At 49.4% G+C, this 25760-nt stretch overlaps 1 protein-coding gene across 4 annotated transcripts; it reads left to right on the top strand.

The window, feature by feature from the left end:
• Nucleotides 1–280: 280 nt before the first annotated feature.
• On the top strand, nucleotides 281–25567 carry LOC136950328 (disks large homolog 5-like). Of its 4 annotated transcripts, none has more exons than XM_067244607.1 (33): nucleotides 281–964; nucleotides 4402–4470; nucleotides 5071–5239; nucleotides 5599–5742; nucleotides 6883–7066; nucleotides 9554–9789; nucleotides 10146–10458; nucleotides 10662–10892; nucleotides 12422–12606; nucleotides 12863–12988; nucleotides 13335–13467; nucleotides 13566–13693; nucleotides 13767–13942; nucleotides 14138–14241; nucleotides 14606–14698; nucleotides 15106–16104; nucleotides 16195–16324; nucleotides 16454–16598; nucleotides 16940–17061; nucleotides 17176–17262; nucleotides 17552–17711; nucleotides 19066–19228; nucleotides 19535–19668; nucleotides 19778–19942; nucleotides 20112–20292; nucleotides 20390–20538; nucleotides 20843–21013; nucleotides 21245–21438; nucleotides 21664–21807; nucleotides 22022–22149; nucleotides 22353–22462; nucleotides 23308–23417; nucleotides 23614–25567. In XM_067244607.1, the coding sequence occupies exons 1-33, from the start codon at nucleotides 667–669 to the stop codon at nucleotides 23715–23717; spliced, it is 5985 nt and encodes a 1994-aa protein (XP_067100708.1). In that variant the 5' UTR covers nucleotides 281–666; the 3' UTR covers nucleotides 23718–25567. The 4 variants fall into 4 exon arrangements, with proteins under 4 accessions (XP_067100708.1, XP_067100709.1, XP_067100710.1 ...); XM_067244608.1 differs by having other exon boundaries at nucleotides 16198–16324; XM_067244609.1 differs by having other exon boundaries at nucleotides 5086–5239.
• The last annotated feature ends 193 nt before the right edge of the window (nucleotides 25568–25760 follow it).

Genomic DNA, 25760 nt, shown 5'->3' on the forward strand with positions numbered 1-25760 from the left:
GGTCTTATGCAACGCAATAAACATTTATAAATAGCAGTCTTTGGGTTGCTTTATGCATCGTTGGTAAGTAGAAAAATAAGATGTGTTGTAACATTTGTAGCCGTTTTGTTTTGTATCTGCTGTGTTTCAGGCCAACATTGTGATGGAATAAAAGTTTCAATCAATCGGAAAGCCAGGTGCGTTTGAGAAGGAGATCCCACCCACTTTTACCTTACATGGCCATCGTATTAAAATATGATTGGCAGACTACACTACAGCTGCTTCGCTACGGATCCATGGCGGAGTTCGCAGTTCTGGAGACGGGATCTTGAACATTTTTAACTTTTAAGCATGAGGGAAGAAAAACTTGAGATTGGAAAACCTTATTTTCTAAGGGAATGCAGCGAGGAACGCTTTCGACATATGCCGAAACATTTTCGAAAACGACGAAGTGGTGAACCTTGAGCGCTCTGGGAAAATGCATTGCTCTTTCTTAGTGCAGTCAACAGCCTTGGGCAACAAATATGGCTACTTGTGTCTCTTGCAATTTGGGTTGAAAAGCGACTCAACTTGGCTATGCACTACGTTTTCGGGGACACTGAACTCTTTAAAGTGACCATCCATTAGTAGTTGTAGTTTTGGGGTCTTGACGTGGTCATACAACGGGTCTTGTGCGAACGAATTGAGATGGAGTCGAAGCACAAAGAGTTGTTAGATAAATGCTACCAGAACTTACTAGAGTCAATAACAGATGCAGACAGAGTTGTAGATGTGTTGGCCAAATCTGGCACCCTTAATCAATCGGAGCACTACGAACTGGGGCATAACTGTACATCCAACTCTGAAAAAGTGGACCGTCTTTTGAAGATGCTGATAAGTAAAGAGAGGGATCATTTCCAAGATCTTTGTACGGCCCTGGAAAAGACTCACCCTCACCTGAATTCTCCTCTACTATTGAACATTGTACCAGTGGACCCACTATCTGGTGAGAAAGCAATTTAAATGTATCATATAGTTAATGAGCTAAAATGGAAATAATTTATTGATTACGGCGAGCATAATAAGCATGCTCAAGAAAATACTTTTCATTAGGCTACTAGCAGATGTAAAGCGCATGAATCAAGTTGTCATGACATCAGTACCCATGTATGGCTTCGTATTCATATATAAATTCTGATCAGTAGGAACTAAGTTTTCCGCACATAAACAGTAGGGTGAAAGAATCTGACAGCATGGCAACACGAGGGATAGAACTTTCCTTTCGGCAAGATAATACCAAGGGAGCAGTGACATCATGTGACTTAATACTACCCCTTATGCACTCTCACTGCTATGTTTGTTCCCTATAGCCTCTCGCTAAAAGCACAGTGGGCTAGCTGTTGGGGCGGGTATTTAATGGAATTAAATGGCCGAAACAATCAATGTTGTTATAGTAGGGGGAGCCATGCTTTTACTGGAAAAGGGAAGGAATCAATAACTCACGATGTGTTAAATACTTGTCAATGTCAAAGGAAGAGGCTACAACTTCAGGCTATGCTGTAGGGTGCAGTAGCACAGTAAAACAGATATGGGAGGCTCGTTGTTTTAGGTAAAACACACAAAGGTTGGACCAGTTCTGAGAATTTGTTGTGAACATGGGCTACATAACCTCATAGCAGGCAACTCTTGGTGAGAGGATAGAGTCTGGGAACAAGGTTACTGTAATGAATGGATTTGAGCATGCAGTTTTCCATAGAAAAGGTAAATCAAAGATATCCTCTATCCAACCCTGAATATTATAGGGGTCTATGAAAGACATGCATTCTTCTTCACTGAACAATTTTTCAGAGAGTGAAATACAGCTTGATGGTTCAACTCTAATATGTCTATGACCTTTTTATATAAGCTATAAAATGTCACAGAGCATGGCTGTCGTTCACGGGTTGTTTCTGAAGGGAATATTCCGACTTGAATGAGTTGGAGTACACCAAAGTGAGCAGGTCAAAGTAAAATGTACAGAACAGGAAATAATAAGTTGGTTATATGGGGCAAATAATGTTACGACAAAGGTACAATTAAAACTCCTGTAATTGCAGTGCCCTATTGAGCTGTGCTACTTTGCCTAAACACTCTTTTGTAACTGGAATTTTTAAAACCTAGATGGCAAAAGGTACAACCTCCATTATGTATTTTGGCATTTATTTACTCTTCCCTGACTTGCTTGCTTTCAGATTCTGATTTGTGTGTGTTTTATTGGGTGTGCTGGATAATCTAATGTGGATGTAATTCTTTGTGTTCAGCGAAGTGCCTCTGCCATCCTTTTGGAGCCTCATGAAATTAGCCTACATTTTCCTCACTGGGAATTGTGAAAGCAGGGGAAAATAGTCCTGTAGTCGTTATTACGATGCTAATGTATTCATTGCCAGACTCACTGGTTGGTCTCGATTCAAGTGTTTATTAGGCTGCCACCTCTACTGGATCATACGTTGCTGCAGTTTTTCTAAAATGTAAATGATATGTAATATCTCCCTGTTAAGAAGGGGCCATATGTGGTGACCTGAACACATCTGAGATGTGACTATCACTCGCCTATGAGTGGATGTGTAAACACTGCCCTATTAAGAGTTTTGTCTTTATTCAGACTTTGGGGCGAGAGAAATGCATCCCAGTTGAAATGTGCCTCCTAAGACGTACCGTACCGTAGATTGAGTTATCTTTTTTTGTTTGTTTTTACATGGGGATGTTTAGTAGCCTGTGGGTCTTGTATAGTGAATAAACAGAGACGCTCTCATATAACTCTGGCTCCAGGGCCTGCCAGCTGTAAGCTTCTGACTGCAGAATGTCCCCAGTGATTCCTGAGGAGAACTAAATGACTTGGAAGCATATAGTGATGGCTTTTTCATAGCATGTTACCCTGGTTTTCTGCCTCACTTGAAACATCTTTGAGTCATGCAGAGTGGAACTTTGTTGACGTTTTTGGATAGGCTTGTTGCGTGTTTGTGTTTTCCTAATACCAACTGTTAGGGCTATTTTTGCCACACTGTCTTAACTCTTAACTTTGAATAACAAACCATATGTACCCAACAACCATTTGTTTTGCCCTGCAGTTTGCGTTGATGCAGCATTGACCAATGGCTTGCGAGCACTCTTGGCCATTAACACCCATTGGCATGTTGAGTCAGTTCACCTGAACATAGGTTTTTAAACGATTAACTTTCGACGCATTGAGTCTGCCCCTCATAAGATACGAACAATCCCTGTTCTGAACTGAGCTGCCGTGAAGTCCAGGGTCACATGACTTCCAAGAAGCAGAAAGTGAGTGAGCAATTCCACAGTGAACCTTGGCCATTGTGACACTCTTTCCCCAAACAGACTCATGGGAAACTTAAGCTAGGAGGAACAAAGGCTGCTTGATCCATGGGATGCCACTACCTCTGAGGCACATCACTCTTTCTTTCAGTCCTCCGCTGGGAAAAAGAGGGGCGAGTCATGTAAGCTGGCCCTCTCTCCAGTTTTAATCAAACCAGTGTCCCTCAGTTAGTGGGAACATTGCCAGAGAGGGATTGATTTAGTGGGCCGGGATGTGGGTAAATAGAATCGTTTGTCACGCTTCTTCTTTTACTTGAGTTGTAGACCTTACATCAGAGGTAAAAGTTGCTGACATAACTGTTCTATCAGCTGTTCCTCCCGGAGCCAAGTTGGGAGGTTAATGAATGTGCGGAGGCTTCGAACGGGAGGAGGGGTTATGGATGTTTGTGGTTTTTAGATGACAGAGACATTTGCTTAATGTAGCCAGTAGTGGTTGGATTCTCACTGCACAGTTCCAGAACTCAACGTGAGAAGGAGTGCATGGAGTTCACTTAATGTAATTGGATCAAATGGGGGAAGCGCTTCTGGACCACGAACCCAAACCACCTCCATAATAGGCTGCTTTTTTATAACGTTCAAAGAAATCTGGTTTCATATAGATACAGTAAGCTCATAACCCAAAGTTTTTGTGTTTTTTTTTTTTCTCCCCCTGAGGTAAAATCTGAATCACCAAAGGGAAAGTCCCTGCATTGACTGAAGAGAGGGGATTGTTCTCCTGTGTGTCAGAGGACATGAAAGGAGCAGCTCTGAGCCTCTGTGGGGCCCTGTTTTCACCAGCCCTTGTTTAGCCTGCCTCATAGGGCTCCCTGTGCCTGTGATAATTAGCCATACGCTTCTGTAAGACCCACAGGCTGTCATCTGAAGTTTAGTTCTCTAACTAATCTGTGCAACAACCCACTAAACCCAACCATGAAGACACACCGAAGCACACACATCATGCTTTGTTGAATCATATTGAGAGTGCCACTTACTGTATGTTAATTATGGAAAGCCTCCAACCATTTTCAGTGTTTAGCAGTCTAATGTTCACTGGCGCAGACTGACATAAATGTTTGTTTTGTTTTTCCTTCTCAGGTTCCACTTACAGCGTGTTGTCCACAATGCCGTCTGACTCTGAAAGTAGCAGCTCTCTCAGCAGTTTAGGTGAGGCTGGGGCTCGTGGTGAGGGCATGGGCGCACCCCCTCCAGGAAGAGGCTGAATACATTTACTGCTGCTTGCTGCCGGTCCTCTCCGTGTGCCGTAGATCTTCCCGGATTGATATTTCTGCTGTTACTTTATTTTTTTCTCTCAGTGTTTAGACTCAGAGCACATGCAAGTGATTACACAGATGTGAAAGGATTTAGCCCCCCCCCCCCCCCCCCCCCCCCCCTCCCGAGCAGGACTCTATTGTTATCCTCGGAGGGGGGGAAGGAGATGGCGCGGTGGCCCAGAAACAAAACATTGCAGCTACAGTCTTGAACTGATGATTCATGGAGCCTTTGATACACTGTTTCGATGTGTAGGATGAAAAAGTATTGATTCAGCATCCCAAGACTCGCAATGCACTGTCAGCATTCTTCTTATTTATTTCTTTTCTTTTTCATTCTCATTAAGAGTACATTCCATCAGGCATTGTTCTGGTTTAACCAATTAAGTACTACAGTGGACAGGTGCAATTGATCAACTTTGCCTCGAGTGTTTCTGTACCGCCTCAAAGTCTGTGGTGAAAACCTTTGCCATCAGTGACATGCTAACACCCGCAGGTACGCCCGGCCAAGCTTCATCCCCCCCGCCCGCCAGCACGGAGAACCGTCAGCCGAGCGAGAGGATGGAGACGGTGTTGTTCCAGCTGAGGCAGGTGACCCGGGAGAGAGATGAGCTGCGGAAGCGCCTGGCTCTCTCCTCTCCAGGAACCACATTCGACGACTGCAGGTAACTGTCCTCTCACCCACGCAGGGACCCCTTAATGCTGACAAAATGAAACATTTATTCCCAGACAATGTTCCAGGCACGTCAATGTTTCTCAGGGATAGAGGGACAGGGTCTCGGCAACTGAGGTTGCCACACCTTGTTAAAATAAACTCCAGAGCCTGAGAGCTCACTGCTGTAGTCTAGTTAGATAAGTAACACTCTGTACAACAAGAGCTTTTGCGAAACATGCAGTTTTAATGAAGCTGCTCTCTTCATACACTTCAACCCTTAAGCAGATAAGTGCACAGTATTCGTCCGGTTCAGTTCGACCATCTTTCCGTGTGGCATCGATGTTGATGCAGGCACTCTCTGGCACACAGGCCCCACTCCAAAACGGGTCACGACTACGAGCGTCTGAAACTGCAGTGTATGAAGGCCCTGGCAGACCTGCAGTCCCTGCAGAACCAGCACAGCAGCACGCTGAAGAGATGCGAGGAGACCGTGAAGAAAGCCGACTTCTACCAGTAAGTGGTACCTTACCAACCTTGTGGCTCTCGGGCCCATCAATATTTCAGTGCTGAGCCCATTTGCGGGTGCATTCTTCCCTCGCATTTACCCCACAGTGGATTTAACCTGGCTTTGCCCCTCACATAAGGCGGCAGATTGCAGACAACAGATTTTAAAAAGTTTTTAAGAGGGGTCAACCCTTGGTTCAATTCCCCCCCTCCCAAATAGGTTTAAAGGCTCAGAAATGCCTTTTTAAACTTTGAATTTTAACAGCTATCTTTCCAAATCAAAGAAAACCTTGGGATTTTGGCATTAAGGCTGTATATTGTGTCTTTTGTTAGGAAGATCAAAGTTAGGCATTGAATCACTTCAGTGTTGGCCTCGTCCGAAAGGTTTTGTGCCTGTGCTGCTTGCACCACGATCCTAATGGGTGCACAGAGGGCATAGCATCTGTGGCATCAGGATAATACTTCAAATCGGGCATGTTACTCCGGGGAATAAGCTGTACAGACTGGTCCTGTTCCATTTGTCTGATTTGCTGGTGGCATACTGTCTTCCATAGTGTGGGGAACCAACAGCTGGCTGCAATGCAAACATTTACATTTACATTTTACATTTAGTCATTTAGCAGACGCTCTTATCCAGAGCTACTTACAGTAAGTACAGGGACATTCCCCCGAGGCAAGTAGGGTGAAGTGCCTTGCCCAAGGACACAACGTCAGTTGGCATGACCGGGAATCGAACTGGCAACCTTCGGATTACTAGCCCGACTCCCTCACCGCTCAACCACCTGACTCAAACACACAGATGCAGGATTATTCCAGTATTTAAGCTTCTGTCTCCAAACCCATGTTTGTTCAACAGAAAGTCTTTGTCTATCTACGACAGGTCTTGGCTATTTGGAGCAGAACCCCGTGTCTAGGCCAGTAGACCTTTCTCTCTTTAAATCCTGGAAATGCGTAATCCCTAGTACTCGGTTTTCCTTTTGCTGAATATTATACAGGGGATCTTGTACAGAGCTGTACCTCACAAGTCAGCTGAACACACCTATGGCTGAACACTGCTGTTGGTGCTTAAGCTCTCAAAACAAGTGCATGGGTTCAGACGCTCTCGTTGACGTTGTGGTTTTGGGCGCTGCGGCGCGGCGGCGTGTGCAGCACCCTCCACAGCCGCCTGGCGAGCGAGCAGGCCCAGGTCAAGGAGGAGCTGGAGGCGGCGCGACAGGACAACAGCCAGCTGGCGAGGGAACACAACCACCTGAAGCAGGGTTGTGAGGAGCTCCGCAGGCTGCACGAAGAGGGCCAGAGGGAGGTGGCCGACATGAGGCTGCTGCACCAGCAGGTACGAGGGAGGGAGGAGGGAGGAGGAGGGGGGAGGAGGAGGAGGAGGAGGAGGGAGGAGGAGGGAGGAGGAGGGAGGAGGGGGGAGGAGGGGGGAGGGGGAGGGAGGGGGAGGGAGGGGGAGGGAGGGAGGAGGTGGAGGGCAGGGCCTCACCCACACCCTGCACACACCACAGCCTCCCAGTGAAGAGGCTTAGGCCCCTGAACCACCAGTCATCCCCCATCTCCACCACATCACATACGCACTTAATTAAAATCTGTGGATTATTTAAGATTACGGATTAAGGCTTCATTAAGTAATTAAAGTATAGGTCTAATCAGTGTGGCAGTAGTCCTAGCCGGCCCGTAACAGGCTGGAGTGAGATCTGGCACCCTGTCAGATCTCTGCGGGGAAGAGGACAACTAATGGGCTGATTTGTGGTGATTAAAAGGTGTGAAGGAATGGGTGATTCAGGGATTCCTAAATTCCCTTGTTTCGGTGATTTTAAAATGGTCTTAGTCCTCATTTCTGATGCTTTGTGACCCCCACACTCCCAGTTGTATTGTAACATTTATCCCAGATTTCACATTAATTTGCCCGCACAGACCCATGAGTTCACAGAGTAAAAAAGTAATATGAATAAACCGAGCACAGAAGTCAGACAAGCTTGTTTCGCCATGTCATGTATCTGAAATTCCTTTCAATTAAGACAGACGACATTGCCAGTAAAACCGTTTCAGACCTATTTCTGGCCTTGTCGCAGGCGAGCCAATTGGTCAGATCATTAAATGTCTGTCATACCTAACATGGGCATGGGGAATGTCCACTGATCAGGCCAGGCCAGGGAAAGGGCCTCATTTGTTTACTTACTGGCAGTCTGTGAGCTCATGGCATCATTAGGTAAACTAGCATGGAGCTACATTTAAATCCAGATTCAAATTAGCCTGATGTCATTTCAAATTAGGCCATCACTGTGAATAATGTCAAAGTTGCTGGGAGCCGATGGCTTGACGTAGGGCAGCTATGACTGACATGCAAGGAGCTTGTGAATGGCAGAATAAATGCCATGGAGCCTGTTTTGCATCCTGATCACTGCTGAATACTTGAATCCTTCAGAGGGATTATAAATGGTCTGCGTGCGATTTGATTTCGAGCAGTTGAGTTACTTCATTTAGCCTTCAGCCTTGACCTCTCTTAGCTAAATAGCTTGACAGCAGCTTTGACAGAGGAACTGACTACTCACACGTAGGAAAGACTTAACAATCCGACAGACTGACAAGCGGAGCAGATGTTGACGCGGGGGAGGGCGATGACAAGTGCACAACAATTTGATGATTGGAAACGGGTGTGTCGGGAGCTAGCCGCACCGCACGCACAGAGACCGACAGGGGAACACGCCAGAGATGCAGGGAACACGCCAGGGAGGCAGGGAACACGCCAGGGAGGCAGGGAACACGCCAGAGAGGCAGGGAACACGCCAGGGAGGCAGGGAACACGCCAGGGAGGCAGGGAACACGCCAGGGAGGCAGGGAACACGCCAGGGAGGCAGGGAACACGCCAGAGAGGCAGGGAACACGCCAGGGAGGCAGGGAACACGCCAGGGAGGCAGGGAACACGCCAGGGAGGCAGGGAACACGCCAGGGAGGCAGGGAACACGCCAGAGAGGCAGGGAACACGCCAGGGAGGCAGGGAACACGCCAGAGGCAGGGAACACGCCAGGGAGGCAGGGAACACGCCAGGGAGGCAGGGAACACGCCAGAGAGGCAGGGAACACGCCAGAGAGGCAGGGAACACGCCAGGGAGGCAGGGAACACGCCAGAGAGGCAGGGAACACGCCAGGGAGGCAGGGAACACGCCAGAGAGGCAGGGAACACGCCAGAGAGGCAGGGAACACGCCAGGGAGGCAGGGAACACGCCAGGGAGGCAGGGAACACGCCAGGGAGGCAGGGAACACGCCAGAGAGGCAGGGAACACGCCAGGGAGGCAGGGAACACGCCAGGGAGGCAGGGAACACGCCAGGGAGGCAGGGAACACGCCAGGGAGGCAGGGAACATGCCAGGGAGGCAGGGAACACGCCAGAGAGGCAGGGAAAACGCCAGAGAGGCAGGGAACACGCCAGGGAGGCAGGGAACACGCCAGGGAGGCAGGGAACACGCCAGAGAGGCAGGGAAAACGCCAGAGAGGCAGGGAACACACCAGGGGAAAACCAGAGGCCTGTGACAGATTGTTTCCTGCTTTGATCTAGTGTGCAGGAGAGACTCTGCTTTTCTAAACATAGCACTGTCGGCGCAGCTAGTTTTATGGCACTTCACCTACCGCAGTATTTGAATGATATAAAGTCATCAGTCTTATTCTGTGTAGCATGTTTACTGTAATACGGGGAGGATCTATACAACAGTGCAGACGATACAAAACCCTGACTGTTAGCCTTCACTGAAAAGCCAAATTACCGGAAGTACTGGAGAGAAACCTGGCCCCTGCCCCCCTCTGTCCCCCCTCCACCCCCAGGTGATGAGGGATGGGGCGTCGGAGATCCTCAACAAGCTGTACGACACGGCCATGGACAAGCTGGAGGGCCTGAAGAGGGACTACGAGGCGCTGAGGAAGAGGTACAACGAGAAGACGGCCCAGCACAACACGGACCTGAGCCGCCTGGAGCAGGCTGCTGAGGAGAAGCACCTGCTGCAGAAGCAGAGAGACGCCGCCGTGCACTACCAGCAGCAGTACTCGTCCTCCATGAGGAGGTACACACACACACACACACAGCATCCTCTCTATATCCTAGCTTCCCAGGATGGGGGGGGGTGTATGGCAGCAAATCAGTGAGGTGAATTCAAAACCAACACATTTGGTGGTGTTTAAATGTCACTATTAAGTATTCAATCCCTTTTTTAAATTGAAAACATTGTCACTGATTTGCTTCCGTGGGGCGTGCTGTATTTGGAGGTGATGCAGTAAAAGCAACTGCCCCGGCTGCAACGGATGCAAACACAACTCGCAATTTCCCCAGAAATAGTACCCTCTCTAGTTTCATTTGAGATTACGAAAGGTCTTTATTTGCCTGACGTGGACTCCTCCCCCCGGGACGGGCTGTGTGCAGGTTCGACGCCGCACAGCAGGAGCTGTCCAAGGCCTCGGCGCAGAACAAGGAGCTGCAGCGGGAGATGGAGCGGCTGCAGGCGGACGCCACGCGCCTCAAGACCCAGCAGCTGAAGGCGGCCAAGGACTGTGACAAGTACAAGGAGGAGAGGGACTCTGTGTTCAGCGAGTACCGCCTCATCATGAGCGAGAGGGACCAGGTGATCAAGGAGGTGGACAAGCTGACCACGGGGCTGGAGGTGGCCGAGGCCAAGCTGAAGAACACGTCGTCGGAGAGGCGCGTGGCCGGCGAGGAGATGGAGGCCTTGCGACAGGTAGGGGCCCCGGAGAGCGCAGCGTGGAACCACCATGGAACCACCGTGGTAATGGCATTGAAAGTTCGGTGTGGTTTTAGGCACTTTTCTTTTTGTCCTATTTTTTTTTTTTTTTGCTCTTGATTCATTGTAACATGTTTTGAGGCACACAAGTTGCTGAGTTTGAGCTGTGTGGGTGTGTGTGTGCGCGCGTGGCCCTGAAGGAGCTGGGATCGGCTCTTGTGGACAGGGACCGGGCCATCTGCGAGAAGAACGAGCTGCTAGAGAAGTACTGCCACGAGGTGAAGGACAAGGCCGAGGCCCAGAAGGAGCTGAGCCAGGCCTGCAAGGACATGGAGACGGTCCGCGAGGAGAGAGACGTCGCCCGCAAGGAGAGGACCGAGGCCATCATCCAGAGAGACCAGCTGCTCCGAGAATACTACCAGGCCAGACAGGTGAGCCTTCAGTACGTGTGTCTGTGAGCAGAGAGCTCTGGTGGATTTGATTTGTTTACTTCCCATAATGCATAGTTATTACAAGGCATTCTTTTTGGACACCTTCTGGAAGACCCACAATTATCTCTTTGCTATCATAGACTGTTCATAACACAAGGGAATTTTTTTTTATGCAGAATTTATATACATGCGAGTCAGGAGATCCCTGCATTAGGAAATTACCAGCAATTAAAAGAAGTGAAAAGCTTTTTCTGACTTTGACACACAGAGGGTATAAAGTGGTGCTGCTGCAGTACAAAGCACTTCGCTATCCCCAGCCACGTAAAAAAGAAAATTGGAATGGAACTGATTTACAGTAGTCTGGCCGTAAAGTAACTAAATGCCCTCTCCCCATCTCGCCCTCACAGTCCTCTCTGCCTCACAGTCCTCTCTGCCTCACAGTCCTCTCTGCCTCACAGTCCTCTCTGCCTCACAGTCCTCTCCGCCTCACAGTCCTCTCCGCCTCACAGTCCTCTCCGCCTCACAGTCCTCTCCGCCTCACAGTCCTCTCCGCCTCACAGTCCTCTCCGCCTCAGTGCCCTCTTAAGCTCTCCAAGCCCCAAACACTGCCACGCTGCTCAAAATCAGCGGTGTCTATTTTTAAAACGGTGCCTTTTCTTACCATCTCGGCAGTTAATCCTCTAGACCCCTAAGTCCTCAGTGAGTGGCACCTGCTTGGCAGGACTGGAGAGGCACTGCAGCTGGAATCTAATCCAGAGCGCTCCAATCTGTGTCCCATTTCACAGCCCATCCCCCGTAATCCACGACTTCTCCCTCCCCGAAACGCCTGACCTCACCCTCATTACCCTCGACTTTTGATTGGGTGTGAAGCGATGCTCTGATTCAGACGTTGTTTGTTTGTGTCCTGTATTTATGTTTGCCTGCTGTTTTGTTTTTCTTTCTCTGCTTACCCTGACGGGGCGCAGGCCGGTCTACGGGTAAGCACTTAGTGTTTCGTTGTTGTGTTTTGGAAAGTGAAACACAATCTGTTTGATTGATAGTTGATCCAAAGCATTACTTTGTAGCTCCTTCACACATCTGTAGGATAAAACATTTAATATATACCACAGAAACCAATCCTGAATTATGGGAGTCAGGTGGCTGAGCGGTTAGAGAATCGGGCTAGTAATCAGAAGGTCGCTTGTTCGATTCCTGGCCGTGCAAAATTACGTTGTGTCCTTGGGCAAGGCACTTCACCCTACTTGCCTCGGGGGAATGTCCCTGTACTTACTGTAAGTCGCTCTGGATAAGAGCGTCTGCTAAATGTAAATGTGAATTAGATTTTCACAGCATCTTTGAACACTCCGCGATTCATCCCTTCATTGAATGTACAGCATCCTGATGGGGAACAGAGCAACACAGGTGTTAGGATTGCACTGCTTGATTTTTTTTTGCGCCGTGAAACAAGCTCATACGTTACAGCTTTTATTGACTAAACGGACCCGTAAACGTGATGAATGTGATTAGAATCCTGTTCCGTCCTCCTGCAGAAACAGGACTCTGCCACCGTGGACATGGAGCGGGCCAGCAAGGAGATGGACATTCTGAGGAAGCAGTACGAGGCCATCTCCCAGGAGCTGAAGGAGGCCTCACAGGAGGCTGAGGTGGCCAAGTGCAGACGGGACTGGGCCTTCCAGGAGAGGGACAAGATCGTAGCTGAGAGGGAGAGCATACGGTACACACACACACACACACACACACACACACACACACACACACACACACACACACACACACACACACACACACACACACCATCATGTGGGTGTTAATTAAGCAGCTATCCAGCCCTTAATTACCAAATGTAAATTTAGATAGGGATACACAGGACAGATTTCTGTTTGCAGTTCTTGATGGTGCTTACTACAGGGTTGACAAGCGTGTGAAGAACTGGAAACAAGAATGTGTGTGTGTGTGTGTGTGTGTGTCAGGACGCTGTGTGACAACCTGAGGCGGGAGAGGGACCGGGCTGTGAGTGATCTGGCAGACGCTCTGAGACACTTGGATGATATGAGGAAACAGAAGAATGAATCCTTGCGGGAGCTCAAGGAGCTGAAGTGAGTCATCTCTTCATCCCCTCCAACCTCCCCTACTGAAGCAGGCCTTCTCCAACTATTTTTAGCATGGCAAATTGAATCCCATTACTTCCTGTTTACAGTTGTGAGAGTCTAGGAAGCGGTCTCCTGGCTGTGTGGTCTGGCGCTAGACTTTTACCACCACCTAGTGGAGAACCAGACACTCCTTAAGCAAGGAGACTGGCATCCTTATTAATGACCCCCAAGGTTTTTATGCTGTTGAAATTGAACAGTGCACGTTCATTGGAAGGTTCTAAACCAAAGCATCGACGCGTGTGATGTCACAAAGCTCCAATGTGAATGCCCACTTTTCAATTTTTCTCCACAGAGAGAAGATGGAGGACCAGTTGGAGAGGGAAGCTCGGTTTCGTCAGTTGATGGCCCACAATTCCCACGACTCGGCCATCGACACAGACTCTCTGGAGTGGGAGACAGAAGTGGTTGAGTTTGAAAAGGACAGAGTACGTTAACCCAACCTCCAACTCCCAACTGTCTTGCAGCTCAGCAGAGAGGTCACAATGTTTGTTGTAGCCAGTCACAGGTCATGCTCTGGTTACAGGAGGACATGGATTTAAAGGCCTTGGGGTTCGACGTCGCGGAGGGCCTAAATGACCCGTATTTACCGGGAGACTGTGGGATTTATGTGAGCAAGGTGGACAAAGGCAGCATCGCTGAAGGAAGATTAAGGTAACTAGGTTGCCCTCCCCAATGCTTTGGAGATATCGATGCTGTTCCTAATCGTACGTTGCTGTATCCACAGAGTAAACGATTGGCTGCTGAAGATTAACGACGTGGACCTGACCAATAAGGACAGGAGGCAGGTCATCAGGGCTGTGCTGATTGGAGAGGGGGTGATCAATATGGTGGTCCGCAGGAGGAAGTCACTGGGCGGAAGATTAATCACCAACGTACAGCTGAATCTCACGGGACACAAAGGTCAGTCTGCTCGCTCTACCACACCATGGCTGTCAACACAGAAAGGAATGGAGGCTTCCACTGTCTTAACGAGAACCGAGAAGGAGACAGTGACTAACATGTGCTTGATTATCTCTGGATCTTTCTCCATGTATTTCACTTTCTCTCTTGCTCCTTCTCCTCTCTCTCCCTCCCCCTCTCCCTCCCCCTCCCCAGACAGTGGTATTGGTCTGGAGAGTGGAGTGTTTGTGGCTGGAGTTGCCTCAGGCAGTCCGGCTGCCAAGGATGGTTCCCTCACAGTTGGTGATAGAGTAATTGCTGTAAGTATGGCATAAAAAAATACCTGCGTTTTCCATCCATAATCCAGGCCAACATTCCTGTGTGAAACACATATGCAGTACTGTATGACATCAGTGTTAAATTGTCACGTCCCACTGCTGCTCTCTGGTGTTGATGGGGAAGCATTGCGTATTTTTTGTGCCAAAGAACTTCCACTGTTATTCTACTTCACTGTATCCCAATTGAATTTTATAACTCATTTATGAATCCCAAAATGTTATGCTCTTTGCCTAGGTGTCATATTTACTAATAATATTTAATAACGATCATCTAACCTTCCTGAAAGCTTAACTCCCCAAATGCACGTTGTCTATATGAAGTGCTGACCTGGTTTTGGCTCCACAGATAAATGGAATCGCTCTCGATAACAAGTCTCTGACAGACTGTGAAGCCTTGTTGAGGAGCTGCAGGGACTCTCTGAGCGTCTCTCTCCTGAAGGTGAAGGTCTCATCTCCTTGGTTCAAACACCGCGTGTAACTCTCCCAGCTGATCCCTGGAACAGGGGAACACAAACGTGATTTAAAATACATTTAGAAGAGGATACTATAGTAGTAGAACTGGTTTGGTGACCACGATTACCAGGAATCTGTGTCTGTAGATAAACCTCCCCTAAATAGGCTTGTGTTTTATTCTTCAGGGGAGCTTTCTAGACACGTACAACAGCCAAGGTTCAGTGGAAATGTTCCAACAGTAGTAATTAGACGAGGTAGAATTCATATGAATCTGGGTACTGTAAACTTGCCCCAGAATATTTAGTTTACTAATTTCATGTTGACTCCTGGTGTGTAAGGGTAACAGTCATGTCCCTGTTCGTTTTATATATCGTTTTAATTTCCTTCCCCCAGATTCTTCCACAGAGTTGCTCTGGCCAGAGTCTGTTTGAGAACCTGAGGGACACTGAGAGGAACTCCAACTGCCGGCTCCACGCCGGAGAGCTCCACCTCAGGAACTGCCGAAACTCCAAGCACAACAGCTCCACCCAGACTGACATTTACAGTCCGGACGCAGGGGGGGAGGGCGCGGGGGCACACAGAGAGAGGGCCGACGTGTTAGACGGGGGCTCCCTCTGCCAGCACAAGCCCTTCTCCAGCAGCTCCCTTCACTCTCGCTCTCTGTCCCACCGCGGGGGCCCCCAGCTCAGCCCCAGGCCCCTCAGTCCCTCCAGCGCCCACCAGGAGTTCTGCTACAGGAGACCCGAGCACCACAGACGGCCCCTCACCTTCAGCCCTGTCGCCTCCGACTGCCTCACCCTCCAGCCCCCCCAGACCAGCGTGGCCCTCCCAGAGAAGCCCAGTGGTGGCACCTGGCCCAAAGTCATGGAGGGCTCCTCCCTGCCCGAATGCACCCAACTCTCCATCTACAAGAAGCCTAAACAGAGGAAATCCATCTTTGACGCCGACACCTTCAAAAGGCCCGAGGCGCCCCCCAAGCTGGACTTCCTGTCGCTGACCCAGCTGCCCAGACACTCCCCTCAGAGCTCCAGGTGTGACACGCTGCAGGCCCCGCCCACCCCACCTACCAGGAGCGACTCGTTCCGGTTCAAACACCGTCAGCAGAACAGCTCCGCCTCCGACTCCACTGTCACCACGGGCACCCCTCCGGCCACGCCCGGCCAGGCCACAGGACCCCTGCAGGAGGCCGCCCTGGAGGGGAGAGGAGACGCAGGGAAGCACCCCTACTACATGGACACCCCTGGAGAGAGCAAGCCCAACTCCAGGAAGTCATGTGACGAGGAAGTGAGCAAGCAGAGGTCGGAGGTGCACAGCAGGAAGAGGTACCGGCCAAAGTCGGCCCCCGCTCTGCGCCGAAACATGACCCCCCTGCACCTCCCCATCCCCGTCCAGGTAACCAGGAGAGATTCAACTGTTCACTCAAATGAACTGATATTGTCATGTGTTCCCTGCGTGGATAAGAAATGTGGGTTTTTCTGCCAGCAGATCCAGAACTTCTCCAACGACGAGCAGTCTCCCGAGCCGGTGGACCTGGTCCGCTTCTCTCCGCTGCGCTCGCACCGTTACAGCATGCCCTTCGTCCCTCCCAGCTACAGCAGCACTGTGGCCGCCCGTACGCCCTTCGCCGCTACCGCGTCCAACACACACACACACACACTGATAAAGATGTACTGTACTCCATTCCGACGTGCTGCTATGCGACCTAATGACCCTGTGTCCCCGTCTGTGTTGTGTGTTCCAGACCCCCCCCAACGAGGCCTGGCGCCCTGCCCCGCCGTGACGGCCGTGATGAGGAACCCGGTGTACACCGCCTGGAGCCACGAGATCAATCCCAACACCTGCCCCCCCGCGCCCAGCCCCAGCTGCCTTCCAGCCCCCCTCCCCAGGTGCTGCCCCTGGGGCTAACAGGAAGTTACCTCCCTGCTGAGAAAGGAGCAGTGCACACAAGACGCGTCATCCTAGATTCCAAGTCATGTTCAAACTCACGCAGTCATAGCTAAATCATCGGCATACCTCAGTCACTTTAGTGTTATGCCAAGCCTTTTGTACTGAAAGTTAACATTCATCTAGTTGACGGAAAACTGTTTTACTTAGTCAAGTAGATCCACTGGACAGTGTCCATGTTAGTCAGTGCTGTGTCTGTTGTGTTGTCAGTTCATGCAGTGTTTGCTTGGCCTGTTCGTCTCCAGTACGTTCATTCTGATTGGACTTGGTTTGTCTCGCCCAGCCCCCAGCACCAGTGCCGTCTAAGTCTGGACCTCAGTCACAAGCGCTCGGGTGATTTAATCGAGTCGTCTCGGATCCAGGCCCCACACAGCACCAACTCCCTGCCCTCCAGCGCCCGACTGGGTCAGTACCCACCACCTGCGCTCTCGGACAGACGTTTTTTTTCTTTCCTCTAAAGTTTGTAGCAGCTGCCCACTGTGATATCACACATCTCTACTTCATCTGGGGTCGTTACAGGTTCCTCAAGTCATTTACAGTTCCGGACAGAGCGCATTAAAATCCCCCCGACCAGATACCCACGCTCCACAGCCAGCTCTGATCGAGGTAGGCTGTGTTTTTACTCATTATTTATGGATCAAAAAAGTTTTGACAGCATTGCAGAGTAATTGGTGTTCAGTTCACTCACTGGACCTCCCCCCTCCTCCTCCTCTTCCTCCCCCCCCTCCTCTTCCTCCCCCCCCTCCTCCTCTTCCTCCCCCCCCTCCTCCTCCTCCTCCTCCTCTTCCCCCCCCCTCCTCTTCCTCTTCCTCCCCCCCCCTCCTCCTCCTTCCTCCCCCCCCTCCTCCTCCTTCCTCCCCCCCCTCCTCCTCTTCCTCCCCCCCCTCCTCCACAGGCTCCCTGTCCCACTCAGAGTGCAGCAGCCCTACTCCCCCCACGTCCCCCGTCACCCTGGACGCAGCCTCCTTTGCCAGCAGCTCGTCGCAGGGCTCCGTGTCCACGCAGCCCAGGATATCAGTCAGCCCCGCCCCCGGGGGGGACAGGAGGAAAGACAGGTAGCCCCTCCCCCTCAGGGTCATCTCCATGGCTACCTCCCTGTGGTCCGGCTTGTCCAGCCAGCGGGACGTGTTGGTGCTGCCTGCTCTGGGGCTTTTAGCTGAAGGGTTGTTAACATCCTCCCCCAAAGCTCTGTCCTTCGAGGGGCGCCCGCAGACATCAGTCAGTCCAGCTTCCTCCCCCTCTCTCACCCTGGCAGCTCTTGAATATCACCTGCCACCTCTCCTCTCTGTGTTTATCATTCTTTTCTTTTCTTTTTTTCTCCTTCCTTCCTTCTCTTCTCTCTTCAGGAAACTGTGTCTTAACAGGTCTTATGTCAAACTCCCTCTGGTAGTTAAACCCTGGTTCTGCTCCTTAAGGAGCCTGAGGTTGGTGTTGCTCTATAGGTGCTGCTTCTATATACATGCTGCTCTGTAGTTGTGCTGCTGTATACATACTGCTCTATAGGTGCTGCTGCTCTATAGGTGCTGCTCTATACATACTGCTCTATAGGTGCTGCTCTATACATACTGCTCTAAAGGTGCTGCTCTATAGCACCTGCTCTATAGGTGCTGCTCTATACATTCTGCTCTATAGGTGCTGCTCTATACATACTGCTCTGTAGGGGCTGCTCTGTACATACTGCTCTGTAGGTGCTGTTGCTCTACAGGTGCTGCCACTGAATGGGTGCTGCTCTTGTGCACAATGTGGATTCCACCTGCAATACTTCATTGTTTTTGAAAAACATGACACCTGTAATGCAGGCACGGATTACAGGCATGGAAAATAGCATTTCTGTAGCACACTAGAACCCTTCTTGGATGTATCCTTCATCCAGGATGTGCCTCTGTGTATCATTTACCCTGATGAAGGAGCTTGCCTTTGTACAGAAATTCATCATTCATCCACACGGAAGTGACCGACTTGAAGATGAATGCCTTTGAATTTTGGATGAATGCATGAGTTTGATCACGAAGGGGAATCTTTGATGTGTTATGCATGCTCTGCTCATTTCCCCGTGCTGAGATCTTCAGGCTGAATACAGGGAAACGATACCTGCTGAAAACATCCTTGTTTTAAGACTCTCTGTCCAACACTGACTCTACAGCGTTTAAGTCAGCTGTAACCATGTGAGGCTTTCTGCTTCATCCAGCCCTGGCTCTGGACAGCCAATAGAAACGTTAAGTCTTCTAGATTGTTTAGTACTTTGATTATGACCTCATCACATTTCAATCAGATATTTGTGGATGAAGGTTCTCCCTAGCCAGTATCTGGTTGGACAATGTCTTCCTGGGAATGCCGTCTCTCTTCCTGGCGGGCTCTCCGCTAGCGACCACGGCTCAGCGTGTTTGTGCTTGTGCCACTGCCTGGCAGGCCGTACCTGGAGGAGCCACGCAACGTGACGGTCCAGAAGGGGGCGGAGCCTCTGGGCATCTCCATCGTGAGCGGGGAGAACGGGGGTGTGTTCGTGTCCAAGGTGACGTCTGGCAGCATCGCACATCAGGCCAGGCTGGAGTACGGAGACCAGCTCCTGGAGGTAGCGTCTGCACGCACGCACGCACGCACACACACACACACCTCAGGATCAGCGTTCAGTTTTTCGAACAGCGTGGCGATATCTCAGTCATCTACTAGGGAGTCAGTTGGCTGAGCGGTTAGAGAATCGGGCTAGTAATCAGAAGGTCGCCAGTTCGATTCCCGGCCGTGCCAATTGACGTTGTGTCCTTGGGCAAGGCACTTCACCCTACTTGCCTCGGGGGAATGTCCCTGTACTTACTGTAAGTCGCTCTGGATAAGAGCGTCTGCTAAATGTAAATGTACTCTCTGTTTTCTTCTTCTTCAGTTTAACGGCATCAACCTGCGGAACGCTAACGAGCAGCAGGCGCGCCTGGTCATCGGGCAGCAGTGCGACACCATCACCATCCTGGCGCAGTACAACCCTCACATGTTCCAGCTGGGCGTCCCCTCACGCTGCAGGTACGCCGGGGCGAGCCTGCCAGGACGCCGCGGGACGCCGAGCGCCTCTCTCTCCCCTGGGCGGATCTGACCGTGTGGTCTCTCTGTCTGGCTTGTCTCTCCCCCTCAGCTCTCGCATGGAGTCCATCAGCAGCCAGGTCACGCCGCAGGCCAGCGGCAACACCACCCCGGACAACCACTCCACCATCGACACCCTGAGCGAGCAGGACGAGGGCACCATGACCCCGCCCTCCAGACAGACCACCCCCGCCACCAGCCCCCGTAGCTCCCTCAGGTGGGACGGGGTTAGCTGGGGTCACGAACACTCCCCTCGTATCCAATACGATCCTCACGCAAGCGTTCCCCGGAGAGGGTCTGAGACAGCGTGGTGGATTCCTAGATGCGGTGGTGAAGGGTACCCTGGAGGTTGACCTAGCTGCTTGTCCTCCCTCCCTCCCTCCCAGGCTGTCTGCTGGTGCGCGGAGGGCCCAGGAGGTGCGGCTGGTGAGGCTGAAGAGGGCCGGGGCGGATCTGGGGGTCCAGATCTGCGGAGGGAACCTGTACGGGGTGTACGTGGAGAGCCTGGATGACGACAGCCCCGCCAAGTGTCCCGACGGCCTGCTGCCCGGGGATCTGATCCTGGAGGTAACACGTCCACACGCGCTCTGTTCAGTCCATCATGTGACTGGTATGAACTATCCCTCATGTTTTGCTTTGTCTGTGCCGTCTGCATGCTTCACAGTACAACGGTGTCAACATGAAGAACAAGACTGCTGAGGAAGCCTATCTGGAGATGCTGAAACCAGCTGACACCAGCACGTTCAGAGTCCAACACTGCCTGGACGAGCTCACCATGCTGAAAGACTCACCTGGGGATGGGTTCTTCATGAGGTAGCTGACGCTATAGATATGAAGTCATTTCACTTATTTCGACTTCTCATCGAATTCACGGGGGGTCAGATGGCTGAGCGGTTAGAGAATCGGGATAGTAATCAGAAGGTTGCCGGTTCGATTCCCGGCATTGTCAACGACGTTGTGTCCTTGGGCAAGGCACGTCACCCTACTTGCCTCGGGGGGAATGTCCCTGTACTTACTGTCCGTCGCTCTGGATAAGAGCGTCTGCTAAATGACTAAATGACTAAATGTAAAACATGTTGGATGGGTTGAGCTCGGTATTGGTCTGATGTGCCTGCAGAGCTCTTTATGAACGTGTGGCAGAGGGGGAGATGGAGCTGAGCTTCAAGAAGGATGACATCCTGTACATCGAGGACACGTTACCCAGGGGGAACTTTGGCTACTGGATGGCCTGGCAGCTAGACGAGAGCGCTCGCAAGCTGGAGCGAGGGCAGATTCCCAGCAAATACATGTGAGTGACACACCACTCCACTGTTCCCATCGTACCACAGAAAAACTCTACTGAAGCCAGTTTGAAGGTCCACCAAAGGGCTTTCAAAGTCTTAAAGATGCCACCAACTGTCATATCGATCAGATGAGCCATGTTTTTTTTTTCTATAATTTATTATTGGTTGATGGTTGGTGAAGTTGCATTCCTTTTTCCATTCACCCCTACCCGCCACCATTACCCATGCCTCCCCAGGATTGACCAGGAGTTTTACCGGCGACACAGCATGCCCGACATGAAGGACGAGAACAACAGCAAGAGCATGTCGGCCGCGGCACGACGCTCCTTCTTCAGGAGGAAACAGAAACACAAACGCAGCAGCTCCAAAGATGGGAAGGACCTCCTGACTCTGGACGCCATCAGCACCGACTCCCTGCCCATCATGGACGGTGAACCACTGCCTCTCTCTCTGGCTGTGTGGTCCTGCTGTCACCTGACCCCTCTAGTTTACGTTCCAATACTTTTTAACAGTATTGGAAAGCTGAGTACAGCTCATCTAGCTAGATACATATTCGGAACGCCTATTTACAAAGTGCCATGACGGCCGTCAGGTGAACGGGCTCCGTTGTAGTAGTGACTCTTCTGTTGACCCGGGTTGAACTGTGTGTTTGCAGACGGCGTGAGTCTGGCCTACCAGAGGGTGCAGAAGGTGGAGTGCTCCTCCCCCAGGCCTGTGCTGGTCCTGGGGCCGCTGGTGGAGGCCAGCAAGGACATGCTGGTGAAGGAAGCCCCTGACAGGTTCTGCCGCTGCCTGCCTGGTGAGCTGTCCACCATGGTTTCTCCAAACCCCTCACAACCAATGCGTCTTCAGGGTGCATCTTCTGACTGCCCCAAAACTCCTTTGTAGCTGACCTCACAGTGGGGAGGGAGCGGGGGGAGGGAGAGATCAGGTCACGAGAATAGGGCTTCCTCTGTTAGGATTTGTGGGTCGTTTTCCAGTTGTAACGTGCATGCTTGCCTGTGTCGTGTCAGAGGTGATGAAGGCGTCTCAGCAGGCCATCGAGCGGGGCGTGAACGACTGCGTTTTCATCGACTATAAACGAAGAAGCGGCCATTTTGACGTGACAACCGTCGCGTCGATTAAGGAGATCACGGAGAGGGTGTGTCACTATATCCTTTATTTGTTGTTGTTTTTCTAAGTTTGGTTGTATTTGAATAAGCCCAGCAGTTAAGTACGTCCTGTGCTCAGGGCGTCTAGCTCTCCTGCACGCAGAGCCATGAAGAGTGTTTGTTAACAGCCATGTGCCACCTCCCATTTCTCATACCAACCCAACGACTCTTTCCTATCTCATTTCTCTCATAGGACTGTCACTGTTTACTTGACATTGCTCCTCACGCCATCGAACGGCTTCACAGCGTTCACATCTATCCAATCGTCATTTTCATTCGCTACAAAAATGCCAAGCAGATAAAGTGAGTAGCCGTGCATTTTTATGAAGATGTTTGTTGGTTGTACTTTACTTCTGCAAGGAAATAGATTGAAGATTTTGAGTGCTCAAGCTATTTTTTCCACATTCCATCCGCCTTTGCGACAAGCGTCAGATGACGGGAGACCTGTTTAACATGCATTAATTTATTTCTGTAATTATGTTCCCTCATTAATTCAACATTACAGAAGTGACCTGCAGTTGATTATTGCTGGTTCTTATCAAACGTACATCGAAAATGAATTAATCTGATTACAATTACATCAGTCAAGCAGTCTAGTCGACACCCCTCCATCAACCGGCCTCCGTTGCGATGGGATGATTGTGATTTGCTGAAGATCCCGGGGCATTTTCATTTGTGATCTCAGGAAAGATTAAGCTTGCTAAGCCCACAGTGGTCCAGTATACTCATGGCTGCGCACACAGAGACAGGCAAACAGAGTGCAGTCTGATTGATGCTAAGCCCTCTCTATCATCAGCTGAGTGCCAGCTGTTCCATGCCAGCGTGGCGAGGCAGCCCACCGCTCTCAGCTCTGTGGTGTGGGCGTCTGAACACACACACACATTGTGGCCTTGAAAGAGAACCAAGCCCCTGTATCTGAATGACATCCTCAACCAAGCACAATGCATGGACTTCATATTTGAGTGAGGTAGAGGGCGAGTAGTTTGGAGTAGGTGAACACTAGAGCCACTCCAGTAATGCTTTCAAGTGCCTTTTTTCAGATATTTCTGTTGTTTCAGTGGTCAAAGGGGATCTCTGTCACGCCTCAATGAATCGCAGTATTGGTTATTATGGGATGTCTATAACTGTTCCCTGTCCTCGTCTCTCAGAGAGCAGAAGGATCCGCAGTTCTTGCGGGATAAAGTCACACAGAAACATTCCAAAGAGCAGTTTGAGATTGCTCAGAAGACGGAGCAGGAGTTCAGCAAGTTCTTCACAGGTGTGTTTCAGTATCCAGTGCTTTTTCACAAGCTCCAGAGACCTACTACATAACTGTATCTTATCTCACCCACAACTAGGATGTTCACGGTGTGACCAGTGTCGCCAAGAGTAAAATGAGGAGCTAGATAGCTTTGACACAGAGGTTACCAGCTCTCTCTGATCTACTTAATCTTAAATATTAATCTTAAACCCAGGTATCGTCCAAGGAGGGAGCTTGGGCTACGTTTGCACTCAGATCATGACCATCGTCGATCAAGAACAGAGTAAAGTCCTGTGGATTCCAGATGGAAGTTTGTAGAGACCCCCGCAGCTCTCTCACCAATCACCCTTAGGAATGGTCTCAATATGTAATAATGTTCTCATATCGGTACGTGTTCAAGGTGGGCCAGATGGTCGACACTTAACAGTTTCAACACTACACTTCTTGTACAAGGTCACGATGGTAGCACTGATGGTTTCCACACTGCATCACGGAGGTCACCCGCTCCTCTCAACAGTGATGCTGTACTTCAGATCTTTTGTTTACACTAGTATTTAATGTAATGCTTACTTGAATGTGTTTGCACCATTACTCACAGCACTCCTTTTGTTCCCTATGACCCTGGATGACCTGTGCTCTAAACTGTGTCGGAGCAGACAGTTGTTTAAGCTACAGTGTTGGTATAGAGGACCAGGCTTAATAGAATGGACCACTGTTCGTCTCTCTATGGTATTTTTTTTCCCTGTCGTTTTTAATTTATCTAACCAAATCAAAGATGTTGGTTATGAACTTTTTTTGTTATTGTTATAATAAATGTAGCAGTTTGGTTAATAGAATGATTTGTTTTATTTTCTTCTGTTTGTCATATGATAAATAAATATATATACCTATTTATAGAAAAAATGTTGGGCAGATTTGCATGATTCATTTTTGTAAGTTGATAAAACCTTTTACTTTTTTTGGGCAGTTTATTAATAATGCCCAGATAATGTTAAGGATGACACTATCAGTCTTCAGTACTATGTGTTTGTGTGCCATGTCAGTCTGGATGTTGTTGATTAACACAAAGAAACTGTTTCAAAGTATGCTAGTGATATTCCCAACATTTCATTTATTTTGCCTTATGGGCCACCTCCCTTGAGAAGGATTATTGAAAGGGATATTTTGTTGTTTGTGTCTTTATTGTAGAAAATGTACTGTCGATATGAGATAATTATGAAGTACTTTTAAGTATTTGAGCATTAATGTCTGCACAAATATTCGGGTTTATTGATAACGTTTCATCTTCTAATGTTTCATCTTCTAATGCTGGTTAAAGGTGGGATAGGAGTTTTTGCTTACAACTATTTGTATCAAAGGAAATTGAGAAATAAATACAGTGAATCGTGAAAGGGATACTTTTTTTTATTGTGTTATTCCGTGAGGTAGACTTGGGGCCTACTTGATTTGTTGTCTCATTTTGATGGCACTTATGATTTTAGGAAACTAAACGGCACGCGAGAGCAGACCGGTCACGCGCATGGCGCTTGCAAGTAGGCAGCTGGACAAGCATTAGGCAAGTTTGGTCAAACTGAAACTTTATTAATTTCAAGTCAAATGTAATTGGTTGCTGGGTGATCAGTCAGTAGACTAATCATTTGTCTGTTGGAAGAAAGGATACGGGGAAATGGTTGGGCGTCTACACTTGACCCCGGATTTTCAACTTGTTATGACATTTTTTGTCCACTACGAGGAGTAACTCACCACGACACGGGAGTTGATTTGAGTTTAGTTATCTTTGGCTATATTTTCCGTTAAAGCTACCACGCTGTAGGAAACGCGTTACCTACTTTACGGTTAATGCAGCGTATGGATTGTCTGCTTGAGTTGTTGTGTTACTTTTATTAATAGGCAATGTGTGTTTGATGCACAAATTCAAGATAATTTTAAGAAGTTCGTTCCAAACTCTTGATAATGTGTAAAATAAACGACCGTGGAGCTAGGTGGAAACAGGGCAAATGTGATAGCCTACACCTGGTGATCCAAGCAAACCCTTTTGTTAGTTGTTTTTGTCTGTAACAGGTGTCCTGGTTCAGTTGGCAGTGTTACAGTTTACAACAAATGTAGCCACAAATGGATAGAATGACGGTTCAAAATGATTAGGACCACAAAACGATGCTATTATAATGGGCAACAACTAAATAAAACTATTGATTTAACTCAATGTGTCGACTCTGAACGTCTTTTAGGCCTATATATAAATCTGACGTTTGTACATTTGTTGTTTGTGAATAGGTACGTTATCAATATCATCAGAAGAACTCAAGGACCCCTCCAGAAACAGGTGACATCTGCGCTGTCAATCCACATACGTAGCCTAAA

Source organism: Osmerus mordax, chromosome 10, assembly GCF_038355195.1.
Source record: "Osmerus mordax isolate fOsmMor3 chromosome 10, fOsmMor3.pri, whole genome shotgun sequence".
Lineage (NCBI taxonomy): Eukaryota > Metazoa > Chordata > Actinopteri > Osmeriformes > Osmeridae > Osmerus > Osmerus mordax.